The sequence below is a fragment of the Notolepis coatsorum genome (assembly GCF_963971535.1).
Source record: "Notolepis coatsorum genome assembly, chromosome: 14".
Lineage (NCBI taxonomy): Eukaryota > Metazoa > Chordata > Actinopteri > Aulopiformes > Paralepididae > Notolepis > Notolepis coatsorum.
In genome coordinates this window covers 44291998-44313081 of record NC_140178.1, presented here as the reverse complement: position 1 = coordinate 44313081, position 21084 = coordinate 44291998, and the positions used below count along the sequence as shown (strand labels likewise).

General features: G+C 46.1%; 2 protein-coding genes across 5 annotated transcripts in view; both read left to right on the top strand.

Annotated features, from left to right (window-relative positions):
* LOC311240809 (ankyrin repeat and fibronectin type-III domain-containing protein 1) overlaps positions 1-8809 on the top strand; it is a 60177-nt gene extending 51368 nt beyond the window's left edge. For all 4 annotated transcript variants that reach the window (XM_084329397.1, XM_084329398.1, XM_084329400.1 and 1 more), the window contains exons 17-19: positions 2490-2656; positions 3385-3583; positions 5121-8809. In XM_084329397.1, coding sequence (XP_084185523.1) covers positions 2490-2656; positions 3385-3583; positions 5121-5866 — 1112 coding nt within the window. In that variant the 3' untranslated portion in view covers positions 5867-8809. The remainder of the gene's footprint in view (positions 1-2489; positions 2657-3384; positions 3584-5120) is intronic.
* Positions 8810-17850: 9041 nt separating this feature from the next.
* LOC311240924 (GTPase IMAP family member 9) lies at positions 17851-19304 on the top strand (the record flags this gene model as incomplete). The annotated part of the gene is made up of 2 exons (XM_084329544.1): positions 17851-17901; positions 18304-19304. Exons 1-2 carry the CDS (start codon positions 17868-17870, stop codon positions 19302-19304), a joined length of 1035 nt encoding a protein of 344 aa, XP_084185670.1. The 5' UTR covers positions 17851-17867.
* Between the last annotated feature and the right edge of the window lie 1780 nt (positions 19305-21084).

Here is a 21084-nt window from a genome sequence, read left to right as displayed (position 1 = left end):
TTACTGGTATGGATGCTCTAATACTGTTATGGGATATCGGGCCGACCCCAGGCTAACATTTTGTGGGAGAATTTCCCCACTACAACCAGGAGCCACGTCACACATGTTCTAATGTTCGATAGTAAAGCAAAACAACCTGCATTGACACATAGAATTGAGTTAGGTCTCTCTAAAGGACGTAATAGATTATATCTTAATTACTTTTGTCTAATGGTCCCAGACAAATTGTCTAAGTCTATAGATGGTTTCAACTTGACAACATAAACATTCTAAATGGACCCAAGTGTATCTCCTGTTGCAGTGTTAACTAATATCAATATCTGACATGAAACAAACTTGGGTCCAAACTGTTCCCCAACAATGCAATCCCACTGAAACCGCTAATATCATTCAGTAAAAGTAATGGATCAGATCGGTACTCTGTATCGGCTGATACTCAAAGCTCAGGACTCTTGATCAGTATTGGCAGACAGTGAGAAAGTGGTATTGATGCATCCCTATAGACCTTTTCAGAAGTATCCTGTTGCTATTCCATTGCTAGGGGGACAGCTTTGGCCCCTGTTTATCTCCTGTCAGCAACCAACAAAACTATAAAAGAAGGAAGTGTCATTACGTTACCGTGTAGCACATGAACGCACATTGGTGCCAAATTTGAATGCTCTCTGCACAGTTAGCATAGTGGTGAATGGACAGACCACTCCTTCATACAGTTAGCATAGTGGTGAATGGACAGACCACTGCTTCATACAGCTAGCATAGTGGTGAATGGACAGACCACTCCTTTATAACAGTTAGCATAGTGGTGAATGGACAGACCACTGCTTCATACAGCTAGCATAGTGGTGAATGGACAGACCACTCCTTTATAACAGTTAGCATAGTGGTGAATGGACAGACCACTCCTTTATAACAGTTAGCATAGTGGTGAATGGACAGACCACTCCTTTATAACAGTTAGCATAGTGGTGAATGGACAGACCACTCCTTTATAACAGTTAGCATAGTGGTGAATGGGCAGACCACTGCTTTATAACAGTTAGCATAGTGGTGAATGGACAGACCACTGCTTCATAGTGGTGAATGGACAGACCACTGCTTTATAACAGTTAGCATAGTGGTGAATGGACAGACCACTGCTTCATAGTGGTGAATGGACAGAGCACTGCTTCATAGTGGTGAATGGACAGACCACTGCTTCATAGTGGTGAATGGACAGACCACTGCTTCATATCTACCCTCTGTTCTGTTGTTATTTAGCTGTTGTTTCATGTGTTTTCACGTTTCTGATAAGCACACAATGTAGGCTATGCCTTTGTTGTTTTATAGCTGAGGGTTAGTTTATAGCCTGACAAACGTTTAATTTGAATAGCCTACATGATATTCCCATAATATTAGCTATTATTAGCCAAATCATCGTTAAGCAGCCTCCTAAAACTGCTGCAGTTATGAAAGAAATTCCTGATTGAAATAGAAGGTAGAGAGAAGAAATAAAGAAAACAGATATATTTATTTTTTTATATTTATTGATCCTGAACTCAATATTTTCAAGGGCAATTTTTTATTTGCTGTTACAGTAATAAGCATTTTACTTTGACTCATCATGAGCCCTGTAAAGTAGGACTATAATCATCTATTTAGAGACCAACAGCAAATAAATTAATGTGAACATTTGTACCCATCAGTCGGTATTCTCTGAAGTGTGTTCAGGCATTTCTTCATCCAACGTAGATATGTTGAGTTTTAGTGTGCTTCTCCATGCATCTTCCATGAATGAATGAATGAATGAATGAAAACTTTATTAACAGATTGCAGAATGGGTACAGTGCAGTACAGCTCAATACATACAATTGTTAAGGGGATGCAGACCAGAGAAAGACCTTCGTCTTGTTTCCACCAGGGTCCCCCATTTCCAATTCATCGTAACATATATGACATACATGACATACAGATAGACAGTACTGCTACATCTATACATTTATGACATACCAGATTTGCAATTACAGTACTGTATTTGTGATACAAAAAGAGTCCAGAAAGAAAAGAGTATATACATTAGGCGTAGAAACTGTACATTGGATTGGGTAGGTGGGGGTGGGACTGTACATTGGAGGTGGTTGGGGGGGGGGGGGGGGGGGGGGGAATCCATAGGATTCAATATAACTGGCACCAAAGTCTGGTACCAAACAGAGCATTAGAACGCTGGTATTATGATGTAATAACCCTTCCTTCCTTTATAGTTTCCTTGTCAGCAACTGCATTAACAAACATTGCAACAGGAAATACAAAGGACACATTTAGAATGTATGTTGTCAAGTCAGAAAATATCTATAGCTACATGTCTGTCTCTCCTCTTCATCCTTCTTGACACATCTTACCATATTTTACCATATTATAATTAAGCATATTGATTGGTTGGTTGGTTGGACAGACATTTTGGCTGCTCGTATTCATGTGTTAGTTTGTCTCTCCTCTTGACCTCGATCTATCAGTTCATTTCTGGACGTACGAGAGAGACTTCCTGTCCCAGTACTGCCAGGCCTGGGTGAGACTAGAGCTGGACAGCCATCTGGCCCAGCAGGCCCTGAGGGAAGCCATGGACACCAAGGAGGTGCAGGAGGCCCGGGAGCGTCTGAACCACGTCACTCAGCTCTCCCAGGTAAAACGTTATACCTATTGACCCCGCCCACTTTTTCATTTCATTTACAATTGCTGATAACTTTGACTCGAAGATATTAAAGACCTCTCTGTTTAATAAAAAATTTGATAAAAAAAAAAAAAGACCTCTCTGTTTGTGTGTTGCAATCTAATGCATTAGCTAGCCCATTCTCCTTGCAAATACTAAAGAGGGCTTCATGACTCTATGAATTGCGATATGAATGGTAATATAGTTTTTAAAGTTTAGTTATTGCTTTTTGAGTTGTGTTCCCTTTGATGTCGTTTAAAAGTCTTTCAGTAGGTCTGTTCCTTTATACATTATACTGTCCCCACACTAGATGTACCACTGAGGAACTCATCAGTGGTATCGTACATAAAATATTCACTGATTTAGTTTATTGTATAAAAAAAGAATAAAGGTAGAACATTTCCATATTGCAGCTTTTAAGATATAGATATTGTGTTTTTAACCCTTTCACTGCGACAATACACAGAAGGTTAACCCTTTCACTGCCACACAACAGCCGGTTAACCCTTTCACTGCCACACGACAGAAGGTTAACCCTTTACTATCACACAACCGACGGCGACCGTCGTTAGTGTGATAGTAAAGGGTTAACCTTCTGTCGTGTGACAGTGAAAGGGTTAATATTGTGTTACCAATATGAATTTGATATATTAAGTCAGTCCTAATGCTGAATACTGTCTCCCTGTTCCTTGTTCCTGCAGCGTCTTGAGGTGGTGTGGAGGGACGCACGCTGGATCATGGACTGTCTGCAGTGCGTCCGCTCCAGACAGTGGGTGGGAGCGGTGCCTCTGGGCCTGGTGATGGGAGGAGACCCTCCTCCACGTCCTGATACTGAGGAGGAAGAGGAGAGTCTCACTGCTAGGCTGACCTGGCCCCATCGGGTGCAAACACAGAGGCCAGGTATGATGATGGTGGTGATAATAGTGATGATGGTAGTGATGAAGATGATAATCATGGTGATGATCATGATGATAATGGTGCTGATGATGGTGCTGATGATAATGGTGATCATGGTGATGATGATTGTGATGGTGGTGGTCGTGGTGATGATGATGATGATGATAATAATAATAATAATAACTTTATTTGTATAGCACTTTTCATACAGAGGTTGCAGTTCAAAGTGCTTCACAACAGTAAAAAATACAGGCATAAGCGAGCATAAAAAGATAGACGGGTAGAATCACAGTGTTTCACATTAGGATCTAGCATCCCAATAGGCTCTCCGCTTACAGTTTTCAGTAACACAAATAGTAAAAATAGTTTAAAATGATTCAGTTTAAAAATAGTCAAAAAATTATAAAATAGAACGGACATAAAAAATACAGGCATGAGCGAGCATAGCAAGATATGGCAAATCACAGTGTTTCACATTAGGATCTAGCATCCTAATAGGCTCTCTATTCAGTAATACTCCTGTAGTTCATGAACAAATAATCACAGTGTTTCACATTTGGATCTAGCAAATAATAAGAATAAAATGATTCAGTTTAAAAATAGTCATAAATAATCCTGTATGCATCGTTGTTTAGTGTGTATGTGTGTTTATTGTGTTGTGTGTGTGTGTGTGTGGTTGTACTTCAGCTACTACTACTCTACAACTACCACTCCAGGACACAGTTAACCTAGATCTACTCCAGGACACAGTTAACCTAGATCTACAACTACAACGCTACTCTACAACTACCACTCCAGGACACAGTTAACCTAGATCTACTACTACTACAGCTACTACTACTCTACAACTACTACTCCATGACACAGTTAACCTAGATCTACTACTACTCTACAACTACTACTCCAGGACACAGTTAACCTAGATCTACCAGGACACAGTTAACCTAGATCTACAACTACAACTACTACTCTACTCCAGGACACAGTTAACCTAGATCTACTCTACAACTACCACTCCAGGATACAGTTAACCTAGATCTACTACTACTCTACCCCAGGACACAGTTAACCTAGATCTACCAGGACACAGTTAACCTAGATCTACAACTACAACGCTACTACAACTCGGTGTGTGTGTGTCTGTGTGTGACTGTGTGTGTGTGTGTGTGTGTGTGTGTGTGCGTGTATGTCGGTGTGTGTGTCTGTGTGATGGTGCTGATCATAATGGTGATGATGGTTGTGATGGTGGTGATGATGATGATAATGGTGATGATGATGATGGTGATGGTGGGGCTATGATGATAATGATGAGAAAGGTCTTTGTGACCGAAACATCAAGTAAATCAACGCAAAGGTGATGCTGTGTGTGTGTGCTGGAATTTACTTTTACTATTCAAGGTTGAGTTCAAATGACTGCGGTTGAAAAAAAATACATCAATAAAAAGATATTCCCTGCTAAACATAATCTGGCTAATGCAGAATATTTTCAAGATTAAGATTCTAACCACAACTTTTCTGGCTCTCTGCTTTCTCCCCACAGAGAGCCTGGTTAGTGTGACCACCACCAACGTGGTCAGTGCGGAGGTCTCCGCCCCAGCAAATGTTCTGGTGGTCCCAGAAGAGTCGGCCGTAGTCCTACTTGAGGGTGTTGCGAAGGGAGGGTACCCCGTGGACATCAACGCTCAATCAACCGTGGACCTAACCAGCATCGGCCAATCAGAATTGGAGAGCGGAAACAGCATAATCCAATCGGTAATAGAGTCTGCCATCATCAGCCAATCGGATGTGGGATATGCCGGTTTGGTCCTATTGGAACCCTCCGGTGGGGAACAGGACTTTCCTCCTAGTATCGGTGAGGTGATTCGACCGATGGAGATGGCAGAGCTGGTGGACATCTTGCCCACACTAAGTCTCATAGAGGAAGAGACACCGAGTGACCCAACGACACCGTCTGTCATGGACATGCTGGAGACCTTTGGGCTGGGGATTGGCGAAACCTTTGATTTGGGGAACTCAGACCTGCTGAACGGAGCGGAGGGTCTCTCCTACACTGAGATGCATTGTGCTGATGGCAGCAGCGGCACTGCGCTGTCAGGGCTCAGTCTGGGAGAAAGGCTCTGTAAGAAGACAGTTTTACTGGGACAAGACACAGGCGCCGGCGTCACGCCTGCTGTGAGCTGGGATTTACCGTTGGAGGGCGCAGTGACACCGCTGCCCAACAGGGAGAGCAGTTTCCCAGTGAGGAGCCAGGTGGAGTGGGTCAGCTCTTCACACAAGCCTTCCTGATGTCTCTACCCCTACTTCTAAACTCTGTGTGCTGCTTAGAAAACTCGTCAACGGTCAAATATAAATGGTAGGCTACAGTGAGGTGCAGTGGGCTACAGGCCAACACCTACTGTAGTTACTGAGTCCTCGACCCCTTAACACTAAGGGTAAGCATTCCACTGCCATGTCTAATGTGCTTTATTGGTGGGGATGATGAAACACGACAAATCAAATCAGCTTCCAGGGGAGATTTCACCTTAAATCACTGCCTACTTAACTTGATGGTCAAGGACATGGACAAATACACACCAAAAACGGACTGCTCTCTTTGCTCTTCACATGTCATGGACTATAGTTGAATGTATTACACAAGGGATTTGGGGCATTATTGAAATATTGTGTGAAAATTCTAAGGCTATACAAGGCTATAGGACAAATAGAACACATCACATCTATACATTGCCTCTGGTACATTATATCTTGGACGTTTTCTGCATGCAAGCATACTGTATATGCTTTGCCGTCTTTGGAAGACATGTAGCAGCCAAGTGGTTGCGGTTGTGCGTCGTGTTATACTCTACCTGTGTGCACTTTTGATATTTAACAACCAAACAATAGTTAGACCTATTAATAATAATACTCTAGATTATAATACCTTGTATCTTGTAGCAGGGTGACAGGTTGGAATCTCTCTCCTTTTTTTGCCATGAATAGCCACAGTAGGCTGTGACAAAGTGTGACATGTTAATTTAGAGTGGACAAATAATAGAATAAGCACAGAGAAACTAACAAGGAACCCTATGTTAACAAATGGTTTATTAACCATCCTTTACTGTATAGTGATCAGGAGTAATAAGATGCACATGCATCCAAAACTGCACAAGGCTGCAGAGAATCCCATTGTAAATAAAGTACATGAAGAGATGGTCTGGCCTACAACTTAAAACATCTTTGTTTGGGACAGACCTACACAAATCACATCATTACTTTCATATTTTTTTCAATGGAAATGGAAAATAATGACTCAGGAAAATAAATGCCATTCCCCTCTAATAGCATGAATCATGTCGCAATATCTGTCAAAGGAATAGCTATATGTTATTTATTCCATATCGTTCAGCCTCAGAGCAGACTGCAGAGCCAAGGCTCTGGGTAGGTGTCTACATGCCAGTGAGCTGCACCTGACGACGCCCAGGACATGACGAATAAATAAAGAACTGACACATGCTAACTAACAACAAAATGAGCAACAAGATAATGAACCATAATCAGTTCCTTATCGATTCTGCTGCCTCGGAGGAGAAAAAAGGCATCTGTTCTATTCTGATGAGTTTTTCTAGTAGCCTGAATAGCTTACTTGATCAAAATCCTTCCATAATGGATTCTACTTCACTTCCCAATGACACATTTGATAAAGAACCAAAGAACCACCCACCATACTCTCAAACACCTATTTTCTACCTGCTTACCATAAAACTATCTGTGGTAAGCAGATAGGGTAAAGTGTTTCAGATTGAGAGAACATTTCCAAAGAGGCAGACATGTACTGCCAAGAGGGAGAAGCAACTCAAGGGTCTCTGAAATGTCGGTATGGCAATAGCTTTGAAGTCAACACATTTCTACTTTCAGCTGTAAGAGAGTCTATATGGAGACTCATCATTCTTGATCTCTAATGGGTAGGTTATTTGAAAATAGCATTTGTTTTTGCTCAATAATGTCAGTTATTCACATGCTCTGCTTGCCATATACTGTTACTCAGACCATAGAAAGTGTTGATGGCCTTGAGTTGCCTGAACCCTGATCAGCAGCACTAGTGTCTGTTTAGATAATATAGTGCCTCTTACTGTGCCAGAAACCTTGGTTCTCAACCTGGGGGTCAGAAACCCTGAGGGGTGGTGTCGCAAAAACATAATACAAATATGTCATAGTTTTATAACCCTTGGTATAGATGATATTCTTCTTGTGAAATTATGAATATTTTAAATCTAAAGCCCTTCTCCAACCTGAATGAAGTTAAGAAGCCTGAAAAGGGAAAATAAAAACAAGTATCGTGTGTCAAAGTTCACCAATCTTATCTATGCTTGACTATAAAGGAGGGTCACAACCAAGCAGCCCTCTGTTTTTAGGGCTTGCGAGCCAAAAAGGTTGAGAGCCACTGCTGTAAGGCACATTGGAGGGAAGTGTCCGCCAAATGGCATATCATATTAAAGAAGAGGATATTACCTAACGGTATCAAAACACCAGGCCAGAAACTATGGTATCAGACAACCTATTCACACCTATGAAGAACAATAGAATTTATTTGACCTTTCTTTCAAGATGAATAAGATGGTCAAGGAATGTGTTTGATTTCCCAAAACCGTTGTAGCTAAAGTAGGCCTTGGTCTTTGATTATAATTTTTAAAAGTTACACAACTCTTGCACAACCTCAAGACGTTAATGACCATGCTTGATCTAGTTAAGAGACCAAATAAGTCACTAACAAAACTGTTTTGGGTGAGAAAGAGAGAAAGATGCAATCTAGTCAGTCAGAGAGTTGAACATGACTTTAAGCTTTAAGTAGACACAATCTTCATTTGACCATACGTGTCTATTTTGGTCATTGTACAGTGAAACATGTCAGTCATGGTCAAAGTCTCAGGATTAGTGAATTAGTCCCTCCAGTTGTTGAACCCTTGATGTGTATTTTACTGATCCCCACCAGACACAACCTTTCCACTATCTCACTCCTGAGCATCTGCCATGATTATCAGTATGATATTCTTCTTTGTCAAAGGACTGTCAAAACTAAGCATGGAGGGACAGAATGTCCTGCCTGGTCAACATTCATTCCTCTCAGGAATATAAAAGTTTTCACATTCACTTTTTTAAGCATATTTAGTTTAATTGTATTTTCACATTTATGTAAACAAGTGTGGGGTGATTTTCTACACGAATGTAACAAGAGAAGACAAAAATGGTTAACCGTGCTACAGGGTTTAGGGTCCCACAGGCTATGGACACACACAGCCTGAAGTCACATGCATTCTCTTATGTGTCATTACTCTTATGATGTAGCACCTCTGAACTAGGGGGAATTCATTTTAAATAATAAGACCAGATATGGAAGTGTCATGTATTTATTTATTTCTCTTCCCTTGAGGTTGTGCATGTCACTGTCACTGGCCTATATTATAATTCCAATTAAAGGAACATTGGGTCTCATTCTCCAACGGACTTAAGACAAAAAATTTGCTCTTAGGGCCATTTAAGACATCTTAGATTTTGGGATTCCCCAACTGTCCCTAAGCTTGGATTCGGCTTTAAATATCTGTTTTATTGATTAATTATACATTTAAAAGAATGCAGGTTATAGCTATATAAAATGACAAATGTCTGTCCCATTGTACCAATCAATGGGATATATTGCATGTTTGTCATAATCACAGCACGGGCCTACTTCACACCCCCTCCTTTTCCCCTCACGTCCTCCACACGCTCCTCTTTATCCCCCTCTCCATCCACTGCACACTCCTCCTCATCCTCTCACTCTCCAGTCACCCCTTCCTCTACCCTCATACGCCCAGCTGTATTTCATCCCCCTAATTCGCACGCGGTCAGGCACCCCACTCTCCACAGCTGCACTCAATCCTTCCCTGATGGGGGGACTACATCTACACCTCGACGCTGACCAGAAGCTGTCGTGGTATTAATTACCACTGCCCAGGTACGACGTCTCTGCCGAAAGCTCTGCTAGATACCAACCGTGTATTTGCCTACTCTAACCTGTTTCTCTCCTGTGCCCCCAAGGGATCGCCGTCCCTGCCTGGATGTCACCTGTCCCCGAAGAGGAACACTCGTTCTCCCGCTGCAACCCAGCAGCTCCCAAGACAAGCACCAGGACCGCTTGCTCGCTCACTGCCGCCACGGCAGCCACAAGACGGAACATAACCCCGTTCTATTTCCCCCAATTCCTGTGTTGCTCATTTGACATTAAACACCCTTGAAATCACTCCTATCTCTTCTCGTGTATTCAGCAATTGGGCTGTGCTCCAGACCCCAGTTCCCACAGAATACCACGACCAAAATGTCAGCACCAGCTGTACTCGAGACCGAGGAGGAGGATACACATCCATCACGTAAGAGGATGTTTCAAGGGGAGCCCGTGAGTATTATCGACGACCAGAATGCTCAGGTAGACCAACTCGCTCACTCGTTGGATGACATCATTGCTCAGCTTACCGCTCTCGCACACGGCTCTGCGGAGCTAGAGACACAATATCGCCGTATCGAGGCACACTTGGCACAGCAGGCCCTACCAGCCGCTTCCCCCGCTGCACCAAGCCCCCCGCATAGAGAACCCCCTGTCCCCGCACCAGAGCGTTACGACGGAAGCGTCTCCAAATGCCGTGCTTTTTTATTCCAGTGCTCGTTAGTGTTCGAACAACAACGTCACACGTTTCACAGCGATAGGTCTAAAGTAGCTTACCTGTCGGCGCTGCTCACAGGCGCGGCGTTGAAATGGGCCACCGCTCTCCACTTTAACAATTCCTTCCTCTGCAATTCGTACTCAGAGTACGTCGACGACATGCGTAAAGTGTTTGACCACCCTCCAGATGGCTCAGAGGGGGCTCCGGCTTGTTTTCGATCCGCCAGGGAAGCCGCAGCGTAAGCGAATACGCTATTGATTTCCACATCCTCGCCGCCGGCTCCGACTGGGGGGACACACCGTTGCGAGGCGCATTTCGCCAGGGCTTGAACAACGCTATTAAAGACGAGCTTGCGTCCAAAGAAAGACCCACCTCCCTGAGCGAGCTAATCCATTTGGCCAGGGAACTAGACCTGCGTCTTCGGGAACGTCGTCGAGAGAAAGCTAGCACCGCTCGTTCGCCTATACCCGGTTCCTCCGAGCCCATGGATCTCGACCGCTCACGTCTCCCTCCCAGCGAACGCCGACACAGGCTCGCCACAGGAGCATGTCTATACTGCGGCCAATTAGGTCACTCCGTTGTCTCGTGCTCGCTTCGCCCAAGACGACGGGGCTCGACAGTAGCGCTGGGCGTCTGTTCGAGTCTTGATATCGCTCCCAGCTCCGGCCCAAACATGCTATTCAGCGCTACACTGTGTCTAAACAACCAATCGCTCCCGCTATCCGCCTTGGTTGACTCAGGGGCCGACGAGAACCTCATCGACGCCGGGGTAGTCTCCCGTTACAACATCGCCACTGACGCCCTGCCGATACCCCGTGACGCCAGGGGGTTAAACGGAAAACTTCTCACGCGGATTACTCGCCACATCGTACCCCTTCGCCTTCTGCTATCTTGTGAATCACAGCGAGAATATTCGGTTTCACGTTACCAACTCTCCCCACAATCCCATTGTCCTGGGCATGCCTTGGCTCAAGTTACACAATCCCGTTATCAATTGGCCTACCGGCCTGGTGACCAGTTGGAGCGCCCACTGTCACGTTGCTTGTCTGCAGTCGGCTCGGCCGCCACTAGAGGGCGCCGGTTCGCACCCCCCCAATGAGAACATTGATCTGTCTGCAATTCCGCCGGCCTACCATGATTTAAAAGCGGTTTTCAGCAAACAACAGGCTCTCTCCCTGCCTCCCCATCGCCAATATGACTGCGCCATTGATTTACTCCCCGGAGCGCCACTCCCCGCTAGTCGGCTGTTCAACCTCTCGCGCCCAGAGAGAGAATCAATGGAGAAGTACGTCCACGAATCCTTGGCCTCAGGCATAATCACCCCCTCCTCCTCTCCTGTCGGCGAAGGATTCTTCTTCGTTTCCAAGAAGGATCGTTCCCTTTGCCCCTGTATCGATTACCGGGGTCTCAACGACATCACGGTAAAGAACAAATACCCCCTGCCTTTAATCGACTCTGCTTTTGAGCCCCTGCAAGGTGCCACCATCTTCACAAAACTGGACCTCAGGAACGCCTACCACCTTGTCCGCATGCGGGAGGGAGACGAGTGGAAGACGGCCTTCAAGACACCACTCGGCCACTTCGAGTACAAGGTAATGCCCTTTGGACTGACCAACGCCCCTGCTGTCTTCCAGGCCCTCGTCAATGACGTTCTCCGTGACGTACTCCACCGCTCCGTATTCGTCTACTTAGACGACATCCTGATCTTCTCCCGCTCCATGGAGGAGCATGTCCAGCACGTCCGCCGCATCCTCCAGCGTCTTCTGGAGAACAAGCTGTTCGTCAAGGCGGAGAAGTGTGAGTTCCACGTCTCCTCCATCGGCTTCCTCGGCTACATCATTGAGGGCGGCAAGATCCGGGCGGACCCAGAGAAGATCAAAGCGGTGTCCGACTGGCCCCGTCCCACCAACGTCAAACAGCTCCAACGCTTCCTGGGCTTTGCCAACTTTTATCGGCGCTTCATCAGGGACTACAGCCTGGTCGCGGCGCCCCTCACCCAACTCACCTCGCCTTCGGTGCCCTTCGTCTGGTCCGACGCAGTGGACTCCGCCTTCGCCGAGCTGCGCCGGCGCTTCACCACTGCTCCCATCCTCGTCCAGCCAGACACGTCCCGCCAGTTCGTGGTGGAGGTGGACGCCTCCTGCACCGGAGTGGGGGTGGTTCTTTCCCAACGCTCCGCCACCGACCAGAAGCTGCACCCCTGCGCCTTCTTCTCACGCCACCTAACCCCAGCCGAGGTCAATTACGACATCGGGAACCTGGAGCTCCTGGCGGTCAAGCTAGCCCTGGAGGAATGGAGGCACTGGCTGGAGGGATCGGAGGTCCCCTTGCTGGTGTGGACGGACCACAAGAACCTCGCCTACGTCTCAACGGCCAAGCGCCTGAACTCTCGCCAGGCTCGCTGGGCGCTGTTCTTCGCCAGGTTTAATTTCACCCTGACCTACCGGCCTGGTTCCAAGAACACCAAGCTAGACGCCCTCTCCCGGCAGTTCGTCCCTGAGGAGGGCCCCACACACCCCGACACCATCCTCTCCACTTCCTGTCTGGTGGCCACCGCCACCTGGGAGATCCAGTCCATCGTCAGGGAGGCACAGCGTGCCCAGCCGGACCCAGGTAACGGTCCACCTAACCGGCTTTTCGTCCCTGACCTTGTCCGCTCCCAGGTGCTCGAGTGGGTTCACGCTTCCCGGTTCGCGTGCCACCCGGGGATCGACCGGACACTATCCCTGCTGAAGAGGCACTTCTGGTGGGTCACCATGAGAGAGGTCACCCGCGCTTTCGTCCTGGCGTGCACTGTCTGTGCTCGTGCGAAGGCCTCCCATTCGACCGCCCGCCGGCCTCCTTCGTCCGCTCCCAGTCCCCGGTCGGCCCTGGTCGCACGTCGCCCTGGACTTCGTCACCGGCCTTCCCCTCTCACACGGTAACACTGCCATCCTCACCATTGTTGACCGTTTCTCAAAGGCTGTGCACTTCGTTGCTCTTCCCAAACTCCCCTCTGCTGCAGAGCCTGCTGACCTGATGGTACTCCACGTCTTCCGACTCCATGGAATCCCGGCAGACATCGTCTCCGACAGGGGCCCTCAGTTCATATCCCAGGTCTGGAGGGCTTTCTGTCGGGCTCTGGGGGCCACGGTCAGTCTCTCCTCCGGGTTCCACCCACAGACCAACGGCCAGTCGGAGCGGGCCAACCAGGACCTGGGATCCGCACTCCGCTGCGTGACAGCCCGGGACCCCTCCGGCTGGAGCGCCTTCCTGCCGTGGGTCGAATACGCCCACAATTCCCACAGGTCAGTCCCCCTTTGAGTCATCTTTGGGCTACCAACCCCTGCTGTTCCCTGCCCAGGAAGAGGAGATTGCCGTGCCGTCGGTGCAAGACAATCTCCGTCGCTGCAGGACCATCTGGGAGGAGACGAGGGCTGCGCTACTCCGAACTGCGGACCAGAACCGGCGCTTCGTCGACCGCCACCGGACCCCAGCTCCCGCCTATGTACCAGGTCAGATGGTATGGCTCTCATCTCGGGACCTGCCACTCAAATCCGTCTCACGGAAACGAACCCCCCGTTTTGTGGGGCCCTACAAGATCCTGTCCCTCATAAATCCCTCTGTTGTCAAGCTCCAGCTCCCCCCCCATATGCGCATTCACCCTTCCTTCCATGTCTCCCAGCTCAAACCGGTGGTCTCCAGTCCCCTGTCTCCCCCTGCTCCAGAGCCCCCTCCTCCGCTGGTGATAGACGACCACCCGGCCTACGTGGTCCGGGAGTTGCTGGACGTGCGGCGACGTGGCCGCGGCTTCCAGTACCTGGTCGACTGGGAGGGCTACGGCCCGGAGGAGCGGAGCTGGATCTCCCGGTCGATGATCCTGGACTCGGATCTCGTCCAGGACTTTCACCGAGCTCACCCTGACAAGCCTGGGCCGCCGGGAGGCGCCTGTAGAGGGGGGGGTCCTGTCATAATCACAGCACGGGCCTACTTCACACCCCCTCCTTTTCCCCTCACGTCCTCCACACACTCCTCTTCATCCCCCTCTCCATCCACTGCACACTCCTCCTCATCCTCTCACTCTCCAGTCACCCCTTCCTCTACCCTCATACGCCCAGCTGTATTTCATCCCCCTAATTCACACGCGGTCAGGCACCCCACTCTCCACAGCTGCACTCAATCCTTCCCTGATGGGGGGACTACATCTACACCTCGACGCTGACCAGAAGCTGTCGTGGTATTAATTACCACTGCCCAGGTACGACGTCTCTGCCGAAAGCTCTGCTCGATACCAACCGTGTATTTGCCTACTCTAACCTGTTTCTCTCCTGTGCCCCCAAGGGACCGCCGTCCCTGCTTGGACGTCACCTGTCCCCGAAGAGGAACACTCGTTCTCCCGCTGAAACCCAGCAGCTCCCAAGACAAGCACCAGGACCGCTTGCTCGCTCACTGCCGCCACGGCAGCCACAAGACAGAACATAACCCCGTTCTATTTCCCCCAATTCCTGTGTTGCTCATTTAACATTAAACACCCTTGAAACCACTCCTATCTCTTCTCGTGTATTCAGCAATTGGGCTGTGCTCCAGACCCCAGTTCCCACAATGTTGGCTATAACCTGCATTCTTTCAAATGTATAATTAATCAATAAAACAGATATTTAACAAATAAGAAATACAAATGCCACAGAAGGCATTAAATAATTATTATTTTCAATCATTTCACAATAATTGCATAATTGTGTTTGAATATCTGAGTAATTAAAGGGGAACTATCTTATAAATGGCCTTTTTGAGTGTTTAGCATTGTTTCCTAGCTATGTGAACTTATATTAATATGATCTATGTCTCAAAATTCTCATATTGGCGCATTCTTCCAATTCTCCTCTCACAATATTCACCCTCACTGAACTGAGTCATTTGAAAATGTGATGATTTGTGATGTCAGAAAGACACCGCTGCATGTTAATGTTGAGATACAAGATGAGCTGCACACAGTGGCTGGACCTGGACCTGGAGCCCAGGCTCAAAACGGCTCGAGATCTTGAGGTAGAAAAATGCTGTTTTTGAGGACTTGATTAGAAATACAAAACAATGAATCAAAAATATATATATATTACAGAGGTGTTCCATAGACTCACAGGAATTGTGTAAAAGTGCCCAAATAGTGAAAGAAATAGTAAAATAGTTCCCCTTTAAGTAATTATACATTTGTCCAAAATAGCTGGTTCAGATATGGTTAATCCAGCTGCCCTGTGATCAGATTAATCCATATTATTAATTTTTCCGACATCAAATGCGTAATTTTTTATCGTACAAATATTGTCATATTTATTTAAATTATGATTAATTAATTCCAAGGATGCCTGTAGAGTTGACATGAAGGAATCACTATGATTCCTCCCAAATAAAGCCGAATCCAAGCTTAGGGACGGTTGGGGAATCCCAAAATCTAAGATGTCTTAAATGGCCCTAAGAGCAAATTTTTGGTTGGAGAATGAGACTCATTGCTATCAGCTTCACTTCTGTTTGTCCAGGTCCAGATGCATGCTAGCCTAGCTTAGCACAAGGACTGGAAGCAGTAAGGAGCAGCTAGCCTAGCTCCGTCAAAAGTGAAGAAATACAACTTCCAACGACTCCAAAACTGACACACACGGATTCAATTGATATCAGTCTTCTCGTCTGACTCTGGGGAAGATGGCAAATAAGTGTACTTCCCAAAATGTTGGATTGTTCCTCGTTACCAAAGAAGACAGCAATTCTGAAGGCAGATCATCATAACATAATTATTTATTTTTAGCTGTGACCAAGCAGCTAGTATGGCCTATGTCCGTCCGTCGATATGATAAAGACTTAAAGAGTAACATACATCTAGGTTGAAACAGGGTAGTGGATTGACTCCCACAACGAGTGTGCAGAAGTTTAAATAAAAACAATGGAATCCTACACCGGTCATGAGGAAACTCTTGATAGCGGCGACTAACAAGACCTGACCCCAATCTCTTTGAGTGGGAAGTCATGTGCATCTAGAAATCTGTCATACATGTCATTGTTGTTCTTCCATTATTTGAAGCCACTGATAAATTACTGATAAAACAGAATGGTTAATTTGGTAAAAAACGATTTTGTGATAGATTCTTTCCACTTAGACTATAGCTTCTACGCATGTACCATCCAATGGCTTCTGCCACAGAGTGCTTAATTACCATGGCAACCACTCACCAGTCGATTCCTAGCCTTTTGGTAATTGGCAGCAGTATATTTAAAGTTTTAAAGGTAGAATCTGTAAGCGACCTCTAGGCAAAAGAGCCCCTTTTTGTATCACACTTTGTTTACATGTTTTGTTATTCTCTGATGTGTGGGTTGGAGCTGAGAGAGTTTAGGGGGAGGGGTTGCTGGCCTGGCCACACCTCAGGCTCTGCCAAGAGAGTTCTGGAGAAATTCACACGATAATAAGTTGCTAATAACACCACCAACCCACACATCACCAAAACTAAAAAAGGAAATAGATGCTACAATAAGTGGGGCACTTTTGCCTAAAGGTTGCAGTTTGGCAAAATTATAGATTCTACTGTACCTTTAACCCTTTCACTGCCGCACTACCAAACGGTTAACCCTTTTACTGCGACAATACACAGAAGGTTAACCCTTTCACTGCCACACAACAGCCGGTTAAAACTCACATTTCACCTGTGAATTACAATCAACATAAACATCAACATAAATAATTTACTCAAGTCAACATACAATGAATCACATCACATTTAATTATTTTCTCTATGTGTTTGTTTTAGTGCGTAGTTTCCTCATTATAGTGTCTGGTAAAGTTGATGATTACAAATCTAAGAAATATACTTAATTTTACATCACAGGGCAACTAAATAAAGCCTCTACAGGTCCATCCCAAAATGCATTAATTTGTGCTAAGCTAGGCTAGCTTGCAGCCGGGGAGCTTTCTGAACGCACCGAGAGGACATTAATATACAGTATACAGTATCTTCTTTTCGGACTCTGAAGACGGTAAGCGCATTTCCCATAATGCTGGCATGTTCCTTTAAGCTTATTTTGTTATTTTCTCTTCCCTATGGCAAGTTAAGTTAATGGCAACGATTTTAAGAGTTAATAAATAGTATTCATTCAGACAATATTTTTTAACTGGCACCAAAGTTACTGATTTGTCAAATCAGAGAAAACCTTTCATTTATGTGTATATGTCACCTCTCACAGTCACCTGGATATAAAATTGGGCTGTTCCATATAACGAATGGGGCTTCGACTTTGTAATGTTTGTGTGAGCTGACGAGCTCCCAAATTAGTTTGAAATGATGGGAACCATTAGCAACAATAGACCACTACGGGCATAGAATGTTGCGGTCGCAGTTCGCGTGCACGCGTCTCCTCATTGACACCACGAGCTGCAGCGTCACTGGTCGGCTCGCAGCTGAGAGCGAACGAGTGAGAACGGTAGATTTGGCAACAATGAAAAGAGGACCATCGCAGCGCAGCGGATATAAGTTAACGGGAAATATTTAATAGCCTATAGGGACCCATCTTTATTTAACAATTTAACCTGATCTGTTATAAAAACGTACGGTAGTTGTGACTGTTTGCCTTTCCTCTTGTGGGACCGCTGAAGGATGGCGTCATTGGAATGTGCTGCGTCAAGTGAAGGTATGTTGTAGAATATAATGGGACACTGAAAACTGCACAGTCTGTGGGTTGCCCATTGTAATAATAGTCTGGCAGCCAGTTTATAAAAATGTCATATAGGCAAATTTAGGTTTCTAATCAAACCAGTTGTAGGTTACATGAGCATCCCTCTGCACTGTACAAGTGGAAAAAACTATCTTAATATTTACCCTGAAACTATCAAATAAATTTAACAGTAGCCCTACCGAAAATGCCTACACAGAAGAACAAAATAGTAATGACAATATGTTCCTTGTTAATACTGATAGTTTATTGGAAATATTAGAAATACGTTGTTATTAATAATCCTCTTGTTTATAATGAGATTCCTCTTGTTATGAATAACAAATAATACATCCATCCCCTGCATGTGGTGTCACACAGCCGGTGAACGTCCCCCTTTGGCAGTAGAGCCCGGTGCCACAGACTCTCTGAGGATCGTCCTGGTGGGGAAGACCGGCTCAGGTAGGAGCTCCTCAGGCAACACCATCCTGGGACGGAGCGCTTTCTGGGTCGACGCCTCGCCCCGCCCCGTCACCGTGCGGTGCGAGAGGCAGACCGGAACCGTGGTTGGGCGGAGCGTCTCCGTGATTGACACCCCAGGGTTCTTCCACACGCGTCTCTCCGCGCAGGAGGCCACCACGGAGGTGGGTCGATGTGTCACGCTCGCCTCCCAGGGACCCCACGTGTTCCTGGTGACCCTCCGGCCGGGCAGATTCACCCAGGAGGAGAGAGACGCCCTGGGGTGGATCAAGGCCACGTTTGGACCGGGGGTGACCAGGTTCGCCATGGTCCTGTTCACCGGCGGAGACCAGCTAAAGGGGAAACGCATTGAGGACTTCCTGAAGGAGAGTGACGAGTTGTCAGAGTTTGTTGGCAGCTGCCAGGGGGGGTACCATGTGTTTGACAACTGTGACAGTAGCAGGGGAGAGGACGGGACGACTGGACCCTCGCAGCAGGTTACCGAGCTCCTCAAGAAGGTTGACAAGATGATGGCAGAGAACGGAGGCGGCTGCTATAGCAGCAAGATGCTCCAGGAGGCCATCAAAGAGGCGCAGCGGAGGATTCTGGGAGAGGGAGCGGAGTTGGAGACGAGGAGGAGGAGGGAAGAGGAAGAAGAGAGGAGACGGGAGGAGGAGGCTGCCAGGAAGACGGCGGACAAGCTTTTCAGGGCGGAGATGGTGAGCGCCCTGGGGAGGGGGGCCGCGGAGGGGGTAGGCCTCCTGGGGAAGGACAAGGGGAAAGGGAAGACCTTGAAGAAGGCCAAGGTGGTGGAGATCGCCACATCACCCATGTCGGTCACTGCAGCTGCCAAAGCACTGGGTGGGGCTGTGAGAGAAGGGAGTAAAGTGTTATACAAACACCGCAAATCTCTACTACACTGAATCATACTGGAGAGAAATGAGTACAGTGAGTGTATATATAACACTGAATCATACTGGAGAGAAATGAGTACAGTAGTGTGTGAGTGTATATATAACACACTGGAGAGAAATGAGTACAGTAGTGTGTGAGTGTATATATAACACTGAATCATACTGGAGAGAAATTAGTACAGTAGTGTGTGCAGGGGTGTAGCTCCAGATTCTGGGCCCCATGAAAGAATGTATTTGTAGGCCCCCCGTGATAATGCGAGCGCGCGTAAGCGCGCGAGTGGATTTTTTTTGGGCCATTTTCTTATTGATGAAAACACATAATATGGTTTTTACTAGGGATGCTCGATATTGGCTTTTATACCGATACCGATATTCCGATATTGTCCAACTCTTAATTTCCAATACCGATATCAACCGATATCAACCGATACCGATATATGCAGGGTTTCCCCCCCAAAAAAACTGAATAATTTCAGGTAACTAATCATTTCACTGGATATATATAACAAATATTGTTATTGTTTTTTTTTTTTTAAACCGATACCGATATTTTCCGATATCACATTTTACTGCCGATATCGGCCGATAATATCGGACATCCCTAGTTTTTACCTATACATTCGGATCAGCAGTTCAGCACCTGCACTGTTGGTGGGTGAGCCTAGTAAAGGATGTCGCATTGCGTTCATCTTCAATGAATGGACAAATGCAATAGTCTACCAAAGCCCCCCCTCTCTCTCTATATATCTCACACACACACACACACACGCACACGCACACACACACACACACTTCAGAAACAAACATAGTATCAATGAGAGCATCAATTATACACCTGAGTGATGTCTAGTAAAAAACAAAAAAAAAAAAAAAATTGTGGGCCCTTGGAATCATCCTAAGCTACCCCCCCCAGCTACGCCCCTGAGTGTGTGAGTGTATAAAACTCTACTACACAGACGTACTGTACTGGAGAGAAATGACTACAGTAGTGTGTGAGTATAAAACTCTACTACACTGAATCATACTGGAGAGAAATTAGTACAGTAGTGTGTGAGGGTATAGAACTATACTACACTGAATCATACTGGAGAGAAATGACTACAGTAGTGTGTGAGTGTATAAAACTCTACTACACTGAATCATACTGGAGAGAAATGACTACAGTAGTGTGTGAGTGTATAAAACTCTACTACACTGAATCATACTGGAGAGAAATGACTACAGTAGTGTGTGAGTGTATAAAACTCTACTACACTGAATCATACTGGAGAGAAATCACTACAGTAGTGTGTGAGTGTATAAAACTCTACTACACTGAATCATACTGGAGAGAAATCACTACAGTAGTGTGTGAGTGTATATATAATAACACTGAATCATACTGGAGAGAAATCACTACAGTAGTGTGAGTGTATAAAACTTCTACACTGAGACATACTGTACTGGAGAGAAATCACTACAGTAGTGTGTGAGTGTATTCACTGCCGTGTTCAGGGAATCTGAATAGTTCATGTGAAGCTTTTGTAGGCTCTCGCTATTTTTCTAACTTTAGGAGAATTTTTAAAGTGGATTTGGTGGAACAATGGTGTTTTACTTCACTGTGTTATTTGTCCAACATAAATCATACATTTGCCAAACTAACAATGGCACTAAAGTATCTTGGTTTGCGTGATAAGCACAACACCCCATCTGTTCTCAGTGACTATCCATCCACTAAATAGGAAGTGTGATCGATTTAGGTGATTTTTGGTTGGTGTTGATGGTGAGGTTGTGGATGTTTGCGGTGCTG